General features: G+C 44.6%; 1 protein-coding gene across 3 annotated transcripts in view; it reads left to right on the forward strand.

Moving 5' to 3' along the window:
* The window catches only part of WDFY3 (WD repeat and FYVE domain containing 3), a 264,769-nt gene that overhangs the window by 210,204 nt on the left and 41,924 nt on the right, over positions 1-12,641 (forward strand). For 2 of the 3 annotated variants that reach the window (XM_040967249.1, XM_040967250.1), the window contains exons 43-44: positions 7,572-7,740; positions 9,986-10,149. In XM_040967249.1, coding sequence (XP_040823183.1) covers positions 7,572-7,740; positions 9,986-10,149 — 333 coding nt within the window. Of the gene's footprint in view, positions 1-5,355; positions 5,410-7,571; positions 7,741-9,985; positions 10,150-12,641 lie in introns of all 3 variants that reach the window. The other variant, XM_040967248.1, reaches the window with a different exon arrangement.

Below are 12,641 nucleotides of genomic sequence, written 5' to 3' on the forward strand. Positions count from 1 at the left end.
CATGTTGTGTTGATAATGCCTGGGTGGTGGTGGGTGGTAGGACGAGCAGTGTAACCAGCGGGCATCCCGGGCGTGGCTTAGGTCGCAGTTCTGCGGCCTGCCTGCCTGCCTGCCTGTCTGGGGTTGAAGCCTGGCTCTGCCACTTTCCTAGATAATTACAGGTTGTTGAGCTGCTTCAACTCTCCACTCCCTGTTGTCTATTGTGGTTAAGAGATTTCCACCTCATAGGGCTCTTAGAAGCCTTATGTGAGTTTAAAACAATGTGGGGTTTGCACCAGTAACTAGCAGAGAATAAGCACTGAGCAGTTTGGATTATGAAGCAGTTCAGATGGTTAGAATACTTTTTTACTTGTTTCCTCTCCAAATATTCTGACTTCCCTCACTTACTGCAGTTGGTTCATCCTCTGTCCTGGTGCTAGAAGACAGGGCTCAGAATCCATCCAAATGTCCATCAGTGGGTAAAGAATCATGAAAATGAGACGTCCATAATAACACAGTGGAATGCTACTCAGCCTGAATGAAGCAGGAGGTCCTGTCGTTTGCCAACAGTGAACAGGAAGACATAATGTTAGGTGCGATAAGTCAGGTGGAGAAACAATCACCACATGGCTTTGCTTAGTGTGGAATTGGAATGAACGGACACAGAAGCATAGAACAGGACGCTGCTTACCAGCGGCCAGTGTGGACCGAATAGGGAGGTGTCGATCAAAGTGCAGTTTCACTTAAACATGAGAGTAAGAGGGTTTTTTTTTTTTTTACATGTGTTGTACAGCATAGCAGCTGTTAGTAGCATATATTTTAGAATTGCTGAGGGAGAACATTACTAATGTCAGCACAGAAAAAGAAGTGTTTGAGGTGCTGGCCACATTCACTTAATCACTTCAAATCGCATACTGTGTGTAAATCACAACATCACATTGGACCTCAGAGATACATGTAATTGTAATTTTTCAGGTTGAAGCAACCTCTAACGATTACAGGTCTCGACCCTGCAGAGATTTAAAGTTTTTGAAGATAGTTCCTGAACGTCTTCTTTTCTTAATGCTGAGTTGTGTCAACAGCACTATAACTGAAGCACCATAGTAGTTCAAAACTTTTTGTGAATTTGCAGCCTTTTCCGAGTACCTGCTTTTACAAAGCCAAAGCAGCAGTATAGCCTCTTGCTGTGAATTCCCCTCCAGACAGATCCGGGGTAGATGTTCAGCCTGCATCACGTGTTAGAGTCCTTGAGTTTATGTCCTGGATCCACACTGCAGTGCTTTCCTGCCAATGCAAACCCTGCAAAGCTGCCTTGATGGGGCAGTGAGGTGGCTGTCTGCTGCCCGTTGAAGGATCAGGGTCTTGTTGACTCCCAGCTTTGGCCTTGGCCCAGACCTCCAAGTCAGCACAAGTGTTTGAGGAGAACCCGGTATGCCGTGACCCTTTCTAGCAAATAATTTAAGCCCATAGCAATTTGATAGAATATTTCTTATTGAAGCAACATTTATATACATTAAAACCATTCAGGAGTATCATAATATAATACATATACATTCTTTTATACCTGTGACCAATTAACCCTTATCACTTAGCTTAGGCATACGTTTTGATTTTCCCAATCACTGTCTTATCAGTACTTTTATGGGTAACAAATGGCATTGGTTGATGAAATTATGTCTAAGCTTTGGTGTGAGATGTAAACCAGATCAGCTCTTCGGGGCTCACACCCACCAATCCCAGTGTTGGCAGCTTTTCCCTAAGCCACGGTTCACCAGCCTGGGAAACCTAAGCCCTGTCACGAAGAAGGCTGTGCATGTGGAGCCCATCTCTCACATGTGGGTCACATCCTGGAAGGCACAGGCCTTTGAGAAATGCTGCAGGTGAGCTGACCTGAAGGGGAACGACGGTGAGCATGGAATGCATGCTGCACCCTTTCACACACACATCAAGGTGACTCCGCTATGATGAACCTTCCAAGTGGATGGTTCTTACTTTGGTTCTCCTAGCTCATAATCTTCTGTAAATTTGAAACACCTTCAAATAGCGACTTTTACCTTATGGCATGTGCCATCTGAAAGTGTTGAAAACTGAAAATTTCAAAAATGAGAAGCATCTGTTATCCCCTTGACTGCTCCCCTAAAAGGGGAAAAGAGGCGCTGGTACACTTAGGCGCCACATGGTGACATTTGTGTCAATCACAGGCCACAGGGACAGCTGTGCAGTTCAGCATGTCACATAGTAACGCTGCAGCGGTGTCAGCCTCTTAGGTACCCTCTGTGATATCTACCCAGTGACAAGATGGCCTGAAGGCATCTTGTTAAGCCACCTGTGACTGTAGTTACAGGGTGCAGGGAGCTGAACTCCACAGACCGGTTTTCAGGCAGTTGTAACTGAAGCATAGTTATTACTATTGCTTCAAATTTAAGATAAGGAACTAAAACCCTGAGAAGTTAAGGAACCCCTCTAGATTACAGCCACTAAGTGGTAGAGTAAAGATCTGAGCAGAGCTTGAAGAGTCTAGGTGTTTTCTGCTTTTGTGATTTCTGCCTTACTTACTTAGCTGGGGGCTGTGTGAACTCCAGGCCTGACAGTCTACATGACACACGGCAGGACACCCGGCAGGACACCTGGCAGGGCACCCAGCAGGACACCCGGCAGGGCACCCGGCAGGACACCCGGCAGGGCACCTGGCAGGACACCTGGCAGGGCACCCGGCAGGTCATGTAGGCAGAGCTTACTCCTCAGGGAGCAGGTCCCTAGTGTTAGATAAGACCCACTGCCCTATAGCAATGGGTTGAACTTTTTGAAAGTTGCTTGCTTCAGACACACCGATAGAAGCCTGCCAACTTGCTCTTTTTGAAAGTTAACAGTTAAACTGACCAGTCATGACTGTGTAATTGTGTGGAATTGGCCTGACGTGTGTAAGAACCCTGGGCTCTTGAACCCCAGTGAGTCTCTCCCATTTTGGACCCTCTACTGCCCCTTCAGCTGCAGCTTTTCCTGTTTCAGCCACCTTGGCAGCGGCTGCTGCTCCCCCGTCCTGCTGGGCTGGGAGCCTAGGTTAGTTTTCAATAAAACACCTTCATGCGTTGGCATTGACTTCAGACTCCTGATGATTTTCTGGGGATCACAAAATCCTGGCACAGCAGACTCAGTAGTCCCAGATAGTTTGAGAAACAAGATTGCGGGGTTGCTTGTCCGAGACCTTGTGCGTGGTCTGTATTACACTTCTCCAGCATTGATTTGTAGGTCGTAGGCAATGATGAAAACATAAAATTTGGTTGTTCTTAAGCAACTCTATGAATCTTAGTGAAGAAAAATTAAGATCTCATATTTGTCATTTAAAAAATCCCACTTCAATCTACAGTAGATTTAAATTGTGTAGTTCCCTATTTGTACAGAATGAGGATCTCAAAAATGTTGCTAGATTCTGCAAAATCTCATCAAGATAAAAGCTTGCCTTGCATCTTTTAATTTGGGGCTGTTCGGGGACAGAGGCTAACTGGCTCACTTCAAGGTTCCTTTTCTCAGTGAATCTGTCGCCACTGTCTCCACATGTGTTTTTATACAACATAAAATCACAAGGCTCAAACTAAGCAACTTATTTGTGAAACTGTATTGCCAGCATTTAAAAAAATTAAAGTGAAAGAACTTTAAAATTATTTTCTAGAACTTCTTTGAGAAACTTCAATTTCTGTATATGCATAATTGTAATAATAATTTAGGGCTACCTGTTAAAAGGAAAGGGAATCATGCAATTCTGAAATCATTGGCATATTGCTGTTCAATTCTGGGCATTTTAGTAAAATAGGATCCTTAATTAATCCATAGTTGAATTAGGAAATGCCTGTTAGGGCAGGAATGTGCCATGTGTTGTTGTAGGAAAAACTGAAGAGTGTAACGATGGGTTCTCCCCACAGTCTGCGGATGTACAAATAGGCTATGGTGAATATCAAAGCCGGACGGAAATAGTCGTCATTCTGTTTTTGCACGCTGGTGTATGTAGCGGTCCAGCGCAGGAGCTGCAGTGTGAATTTCAGATCAGTGCTGTCTTTGCTAAACACTTGCGCATGTCATGGAGTATAGTTCAGTATTTCTTTATAGTTGTTATTGAGATATATGTTACATACATTGCAAAATACAGACTTTAAATGTACCATTAAGTAATTTTTTTCTTGATCTCTTGTTTTTTTTTTTTTAAGATCTATTTTTATTGGAAACTCAGCTATACAGAGTGGAGGAGAGACAGAGAGGAAGATATTCTGCCCATTGACTCACTCCCCAAGCAGCCACGACGGCCAGAGCTGAGCCAATCTGAAGCCAGGAGCCTCTTCTTGGTCTCTCATGCAGGTGCAGGGTCCCAAGCCTTTGGCCTGTCCTGAACTGCTTTCCCAGGCCACAAGCAGGGAGCTGGATGGGAAGCGGAGCTGCTGGGGGGTTAGAACCGTTGGGATCCCGGAGCACGCAAGGCGAGGACTTTAGCCACTAGGGGATCACAAAACCCCGGCCCAGCATCCCAGATAGTTTGAGAAACAAGATTGGAATCTTTCTAAAGAAAGATTCGGTAACAACATGTTAAACCTTTGAATGTGTGCCCGCCTAAGGAAGCAGACATTTGTGAAAAAGTTTGGTCTGCTCATGTGTTAAGGAGAGAAAGATACGAAAGTCATCTTCAGATACTAGCCATGAGCAGCAGTGGTTCTTGGCTGCGTTGTTTATTGTCTAGTGCCTGCGTGCTGACGTCACCTGCCGTGTGCTCCAGTGCCGCGGGGAGGGCCTCCTTGTTGACCAGGCAGCTGCGGGGTCCTTGTAAAAGCTTTCCAGAAAACCACCTGATTGGGGCTGATGGGTGCTCCGTGTGTTCAGCCTTTCTCGCATGCGAGTTCAGAAAGAAGGTCTCCGGGTTGTTATGGGAAGACGCCTTTCCCCTAAGAAAGAAGTGTGATTTCTGTGGAAAGGTGAAAGGTTAAACCACCAAGTTGTTCCTGCAAGGCAGATGTTGGGGAAGGAGCCAGGAAAGGAAGGTGGGTGCTGCTAGCCAGCAGAGGTTCCGCCGCCCAGGTTTCCGTCTGAGTTCACAGAGAGCCTGTAGATCCTCCCCAGCAAGGGCAGCGTGTGCTCAAGTTTTAACTGTGATTTTTGCAAGAGTGTGTCCTGTTCTGCAGACTGGAGACTTTTGGTGTCCCTTACGTTTTACGTAAAACCATATTTGATCATTGTGAAAAACTAGGTGTAAGGTGTTCTGTTATCATACATTTGCTTGGCGTAATTGCATCCTCCGTATTTCATGCCGTCCTCAGTTTTATTTTTGTGTTCCTCGTTATGTTTTTTGTTTTTTGTTTTCTGATGTCTCTGTACTTAATACCCTGTTTTCAGTATGAGATTCCAAGTAAACAGCCTGAGCCACCCGATGATATCATTCCTCAAAAGGTAAACCACACAAATGACCACAAAAGAATGCAAAGTACTTGCAGTTTTTTTGTTATTTTTGTTTGGTCTTTTTCTGGGTCTTTTTTGGTGCATGGTAGACTAGACTAACTTACAATGTCGGCTTTCCGTTTGCTCGCTCGGTAAGTTCCTCCGTTGGACAATGGGTTCTTCCTGTCGCGAGGTGCTGCCGGCAGTCGGTTCTGATAAGCCCTTCCCAGGGCTGCTCTGTGCGCCGCTCACTAACACACTGCACTCAGCGCTCTCCCTCGCGAGCTGCGGATGGCTGCACACGTCAGCTCACCCGGTGGGAAGCATGTTCCCCATAGGCAGGCTAGCATCTTCTACTTGGATTTTTTTGTTTTTAAGTTACTCTCTTTAATGCTCCTAAATATTTTGAGAACATAAGCCTATCCTCTTATAAAAGTATTACTTCAATCAAACAAAAATTCAGTATATAATAATCTTGTTGAAACACAATTTTAGTTGATCTGGGTAAACATAAAAAAAAAAACGTATCATCATTTTCATTTTCCAGAAAGATTGTAAATTAACCCTGCCAAAATGAAGCTCCTCAGAACCCAGAAATACACCTCAAAATATTTAGGGAAAAATTCTCCGTAACCGAGTAGTTGGCCCTGTCGCCTGTGTTAACACGTTGTCTTGGCCATCACGAGCTGCTTACATGTTTTCAAGTGCTAGCGAGTTTGAATTGGAGATTATCATCTCTCCTACAGAAGATTGTTACACAATTTTTATTAAGGCATCACAGTATTCTTACTAGTTTGCCCATCCAGTTGAGCCTTTTGTAGTTGTAATATTAGCTTATAGCATTTTAATGCTTTGCTGTCATGTGAGATTTTTTTCCATATTCATTTGCTACACGTCATGTCTGCATTCATTCACGGTTGCCCCTTAGTCCCTGGCTCTGCACTAAAGGGGATAAGACTTTAATTAGAGCCATTCTTTAAAACTGAAAATTGTTTCCATGTTTCAGTCTCCATGGTCCACCCACATAGACGCTGTTTTCTGCTTCAGTTGGAAATCCCTTGTGGAAGCAGAATAAGTCTGCTTGAAGTGGGCATTGTCCTAGCTGATACATACTAACTGCTTGAGTCTGGAGAGGAAGCAGGCAGTAGAATCTCTCTCATTCCAGGAAAGGAGGAATAAAATAATAATTTAGGAGGAGAGATTTTAAGAACTGGTTGCAAATTGCATCATTTTTTAAATTCCACAGAAGTCTGGGTCCCATCCTGATCTGTAGAACCTACATACCTGTGGACCTTTTTCCTCTGGCTTTAAATTTTGTAGGGTGTTTTAGACCTTAATGCCTCATCGTCTACAATTTTAAGAAGAAAATTTTATGTCAATTGGAGAATCTGCTTTTAGATTGACAATCATTATGAAAATACTCTTGTATTATATATCAAAACATTAAAAATTTGTTTCTAGATAATTTCTTCTTCAAGACAGACTTATACATGTTGTTTCTGTTTTCATTGTGTTCATTTATGGATTATATTTTACGCCAGGAACAATGAAGATGTTTGAGTAGACTGGAGCTACTAGCTTGTAAGGGGGCAGGCCAACCCGAGAGCGCCATCTGGTGGGGAAAAGGATTTGGTCCATTCTGGAGTTGTGCTGAAAGCCAGGACTATGGGAATAGTCTCCACCTGCTAGAATCTGAAATAAATGCTCCTAGTGATTTTTCCAACCGAGTGAAAAAAGCCTTGGGGGCCTGTTTTACTTCCTTTACCTGAAGTGAAAGCAAAATTGCAAGCGTTTCATAGTCCAGACAGCAGCCTGTACCAGTGCTCTCAGTCGTGGGCATTCTCTGTAATGTGCCAACCTGATAAAGGAGTTTCTGGCACATGAAATGCAGTGCTAACACAGAAGCATTGTTTAATTAGAGATTGTCTATTTGGGGGAAGAACAAAACAGCTAAATATGTTCTTATATACATCCTTTAAAAGTCCATGGAATTGCAAAATTGAGAAATCTAACCCAAAAGTCTCTGGATTTACCATGTGTACTTCCAGTCTAGTAAAAGCCTCTAAAAAAAGAAAAAAGTCACACGAAAAGATCTTAACCCTATCTGTTGCTTGAGGCTGATGTCTCCGTTCTTGAAGATCTATTTCTGAGTCATCTCTTCCGTTACCTCTTAGAAGCCTGCTCGGTACAGAAGGGCAGTCAGCTACGACAGTAAGGAATACTACATGCGGCTGGCGTCGGGCAATGCGGCCATCGTCCAGGACACCATGGTAGAGACTTCCGAAGGGGAGGCCGCTCAGCAGGAGCCGGAGCATGGCGAGGACACCATCGCCAAAGTCAAGGGTGAGCCTGCCTCGCTGATGTCAGTGACAACACTGGCAGGCAGAAGCAGTCGGGCCAGCCTTAACAGCGTTTCCACCCCACGCTTCCTACGGATTGATTTCCATATCGGGACCAAAGCGATTAGGTCTTCTTCACTCACTGCAGAGGAATTCCTTGTACCCCCTTGGCACAATGTTTGTTTGTTTGTTTGTTTTCAATTATGTGGCAGAATGCCCTTAGGAACCAGATATTTTAAGTTAAAGTCCTAATAACTAAATAAGTATTTACGAAATTACAGGAACTATTAAATGTGTCACTGCATACCAGCCAATAGTACGAAATGATGGTCTTTCTCTCCTGTACAGTAGGAGGAATCCCCAGTCTAGGAGCATAGAAGATAATACAGTTGACTAAAATGGCCATGGGCCTTTGGATGCTACACTTGTATACAGATGTGTCCTCAGCCTGGAGTGGTCTCCGCCCCCTTCGTGCATGCACTACAGACCCTGCCCTGCGTCCATCCTACCTTGTGTTGAAGGAGCTGTCTCGGAAGCCCAGTACACATCTGAGCATCGGAGACTGTGTGCTGCTGTGCTGCTCTCCGTCCTTCATAAGGCCTTCTCGGAGGCAGAGGTTATTTCTTCTGGCCATGTAGGTTTGGGGCCATGCCTAGCACGAAAAGAGGAGTCTGGCAACAGGGAGGAAGGAACTGTTTTAACTTCTTCAATCTGTTGTGTTAACTTCTCTAAGCCTATAATTTACCACAAATTTAGAGAGCTTTGTATCTTCTAAAAATAAAGCCCTAAAGGATAAATTACTTGTCTAATTAAAAGCAAATTTAGAAAGATTTTTAAATTACTAAGTGGAAGCCTTCACCACTCACTATTTAGAACACTAATTGTGACCATATCAAATAAACACACCATCCATAATTGTGATTTGATTTACTTGTTCTCTTTTCTAATGACTATAAATTACTAAAAGTTTAATAAGTAATCTTTTCCTAAAATCCCTGAAAATTTTACTAGTTGAGCAGGAGTTGAAACCTCCTCATTTTGTTGACATTGCACCAGTCAAGTTGTTCCGTTGGCCTCAACGCCGCAGTGACTGGACAGCAGACGAAGTGTAATCCACAGAATTTGGTTATTTCTTTGGGTCGTTGACACCTAGCTTCTCATGCCTGAGCTCTCTCGTCTCTGAACTGAAGCCACATGTGCTTGCTTTGGCAGCACTTACACTGAACTAGAACCACAATCACTGTTGAAGTGTCATGATAGGCCAGTTGTCATGCTAGACAGAGGTTTGACTCATCAAAACCAGCTGTAAGCTGTTCCCAGGGGGATTTGATTTCTCCTGATGACACGTCATACTGCCACACACAGCAGTGAGGTTCTTACGAAGACAAGCGGAACTGCCAGTACCGAGCGGTCAGGGAAGAAGGCACAGGCCAACCTAGACCTTGCCAAACATGTCGAGCAACTGTTAGCAGAAGAATAACATTACTCTCCTTCCTACAGCTAAGGGGAGATTAACTTCATGAAATCTGTGATCTAGAATATAGTTTAAGGGCTTCCCAACGTTGGAGCTCTGCTGTTTACTGTCATCAGCTGATTTTAATTTTCCTGCATTATCAGAATGCAAGCTGTGACATGTCTCCTTCATCTCTCCTGTTCTTCCTGACCTGATGTGTTGACTAAGTTCATTCATGCATGAAAAGCCATATCACCACTTGTGAAATGAGGCCTGAAATTGTTTTCATGAGCCTTCCGATGAGGCGGGGTCTCATATGTTGATAACTTGGTGTGTTTGTGACAGTGACTGGTCATTTATCCATGGTGTCTCCTTCAGAGACCCTTCTCACTGCTAACTGGGCTAGGCTCCTTCTCATCATCTGTCACTTGCCAAGAGTTTGCTAGGTGTGAAGTGTGATGCCAGCTGCTTTACCTGAATTACCTAGGCAGTGCTCTAAGGCGGTGCTCTAAGGCGGTGCCCTAAGGCGGTGCTCTAAGGCGGTGCCCTAAGGCGGTGCTCTAAGGCAGTGCTCTGATCCCAGTCTTGGAGATGAGGAAGTAGAGGCCCATCAGCAGCCCATCATTTTCCAGCATAACACAAACTCTTTCCACACCCAGCTGTGCTGCCAGCTACTGGCATTTTGCCGCCCCTCTCTACCTCCCAGAGTTCTCTCAACACTGGAGACAGAGTTTTGTGGGGTCTGGATTGCTCCCGTAAGAACTACACAGTGACCGTCTTGGCTGTTATGCCCTAGGTCTGGTTAAGCCTCCTCTGAAGCGTTCCCGATCCGCCCCTGATGGAGGAGACGAGGAGAACCAGGAGCAGCTCCAGGACCAGATTGCCGAGGCCAGCGCCATCGAAGAGGAGGAGAAGACAGACAACGCCACCTTACTGCGCCTGCTGGAGGAAGGCGAAAAGGTACCGTGCGTCTCCGAAGCGAAGATAGCATTTAGGTGGCATGTTAAAAGAGAAGAGTCTAGGAGGCAAATATTTTAGCCTCTAATGAAATACAGTACCAAGCTACCAGCTGGATTTAGTGCTCGCTTTTCACAGGTTCGAATGTTTCCTAATTAAGCAGTATAAAGTTTCATCAGATGTGGGCCCAGCACGGTTGCTTAGTGGCTGAAGTCCTTTGCTTGCATGCGTCATGATCCTGTGTGGGCACCGCTTCATGTGCTGGCTGCTCTGCTTCCCATCCAGCTCCCTGCTCATGGCCTGGGAGGGTGGTGGAGGACAGCCCAGGGCTTGGGACCCTGCACTCATGTGGGAGACCCAGAGGAGGCTCTTGTCTCCTGGTTTCGGATTGGCTCAGCTCCAGCTATTGCAGCCACGTTGGAAGTGGACCAGCGAATGGAAGATCTTCCTTTGTGTCTCTCCTCCTCTCTATAGATCTACCTTTCCAATAAAAATCAATAATTTTTTTAAAAGTTTAATCAGATACAGTGTTAATAATTGCGTCTTTACCTAATTCATCATTTTCCTCTGCTATTATTATTATAATTATAATCATTAGAGAGAAGCACTGCTCGGATTCTGTCCAAGCCGTGTGGTGCACTCACGCGGCTGGCTGGCGTGTTCTATTCCCCTGTGATTCTGCGTCCGCCCGCAAGCAGCCTCCGTCAGTGCGTGCCTGTCCCCCAGCCTTGCGCCCAACCCCTGTGCTCCAGTTACAGACTGCACTGCTTTCCTGGTTCTCTCTCTCCTGCCTCCTACCAGGCTCAGCTTGCTAACTGTTTTGAAACCTGAGTTAACACGCCATCATGTCTCTTCTCCCATGTTCTTGCTCCGTGCTTGACTCCCGACATTGTCTACCAGAACACGCCCGTCTCCTCCACTGGCATACCCTCGGTCCCAGTCATCCCCGCTTGAGCTTTGTCTGCAAGCTTTCCTGCCGTCTTTCCACTTCACTTTTGGATATCCTTCCCTGTGCTCCTGTGGTTTCTCACGTGTGTGAATCTCTACAAGGGTCTCATAACTGTCCCTGTGCGTGTCTCTTCCCCTCAATGCTGTGAGCCGGCCCCATTCTGTGTTCCTGTCTCATTACTTTACACAGTTGGACAAACATCACAGATATCCGATAAAGTTTACCTTTGAATGAAAAGATTGGGTAATTAAAGAAGGGAAGAGCAGGGAAGACAGGAGGAAAAGGAAAGAGAGGAAAGGAACTGCATGTATACAGAGTATTTTTTTTAAATTATATTCATCAACTTGTCATTGTTACAATGAATACCTAAGGTAAGCTACTCAAGAAGGAAGGAGGTTCGGTTCAGCTCGCATTCCACGAGCAGGCGGCCCCACTGTGGACCAGCTGATGAGCGTGGCACAAGCCAGGTGGGAAGCAGAACCCATGAGGAGGAAGGTTCAGCTGGGAAGCCCAGCAGCTGAGAGGCTGGCCCAACTGAACCGTTAGAACCTGTCGTCTAGAAAGAACTACCTGCCGAGGGCTCCCCCTCAGCCCGGCCCCGGGATGCTGTCATTGGATGCAGTTTCCACTGTTCATCTATTAACATTTGTCTATTAACCATTTGTTTCTAAGAGTCATTATTCAAAAGGTGGAATGTGACAAAATGAGACACACACAGAAAGAGAGAGAGGAAAGGAGGCCTCGGGAGGCCACAGAGCCTGGGGAAATTCCATCTGTGGGTCTAGGTGCTGCTCAGCTATGTTTTCAGCATTTGTGATTCAGCAAACCGTGTACCTATAAAGTATTCTCTTTGTTACACTTCAAGAGCTATTTAAAAAGTACATTTAAATTTTTTCCTGTAGTAGTCTGTTATTCAAGTAATTGCATATATAGAAATGAAAACTGACATTTTGATATTTCAGAAAGTATATTATAATTGCTTTCATTTTTTTAAACTTTTTTCAGTTTTGAATTTTTACTTAATTTTAAAGAGAAATATGTTTATCCATGTTTCCCAATGTCATATTTTGATCTATGAACGTTACAGAAAGGTTCAGTTAAGCTAATTAACATATGCAGCACCTCACCAATTATTGTGCTGCACATGTCACAATTGATGTGTGTATAATAAGAACTTTAAGTCTGTAACGTTGGTCCCCTGGGAGGCAACAGGGCACTAACACTTTTCCCTGCAATGTAAATAAGACTTCTTAGGCTTTGTTCAGCAGCTTCCACTCCCTGCCCTCTGCTCAACCTCTCTAGCCGCTACCTTTCTGTTTTCTGTTCATCTTTCGAACTTTTAGTCTCCCGATTACAGTTTTTGCTGAAACTGCTTTAAGCTTGGATAGCGTAGGAAGTGCGTTTAGGCCGACATTCGTTTGACATTTGTTTAACTTTGATTTTCTGGCTGATTTTTTTTTCCCCCTTGACTCATGTTGAATTGAATTTAAGCAAGGAAGTATTGTGAATGAGAATTGGGTACAGCACTTTGAGAAGAAAACAATAC

The sequence above is a fragment of the Ochotona curzoniae genome, unplaced genomic scaffold (assembly GCF_017591425.1).
Source record: "Ochotona curzoniae isolate NIBS_2020 unplaced genomic scaffold, NIBS_Ocur_1.0 scaffold_4506, whole genome shotgun sequence".
NCBI lineage: Eukaryota > Metazoa > Chordata > Mammalia > Lagomorpha > Ochotonidae > Ochotona > Ochotona curzoniae.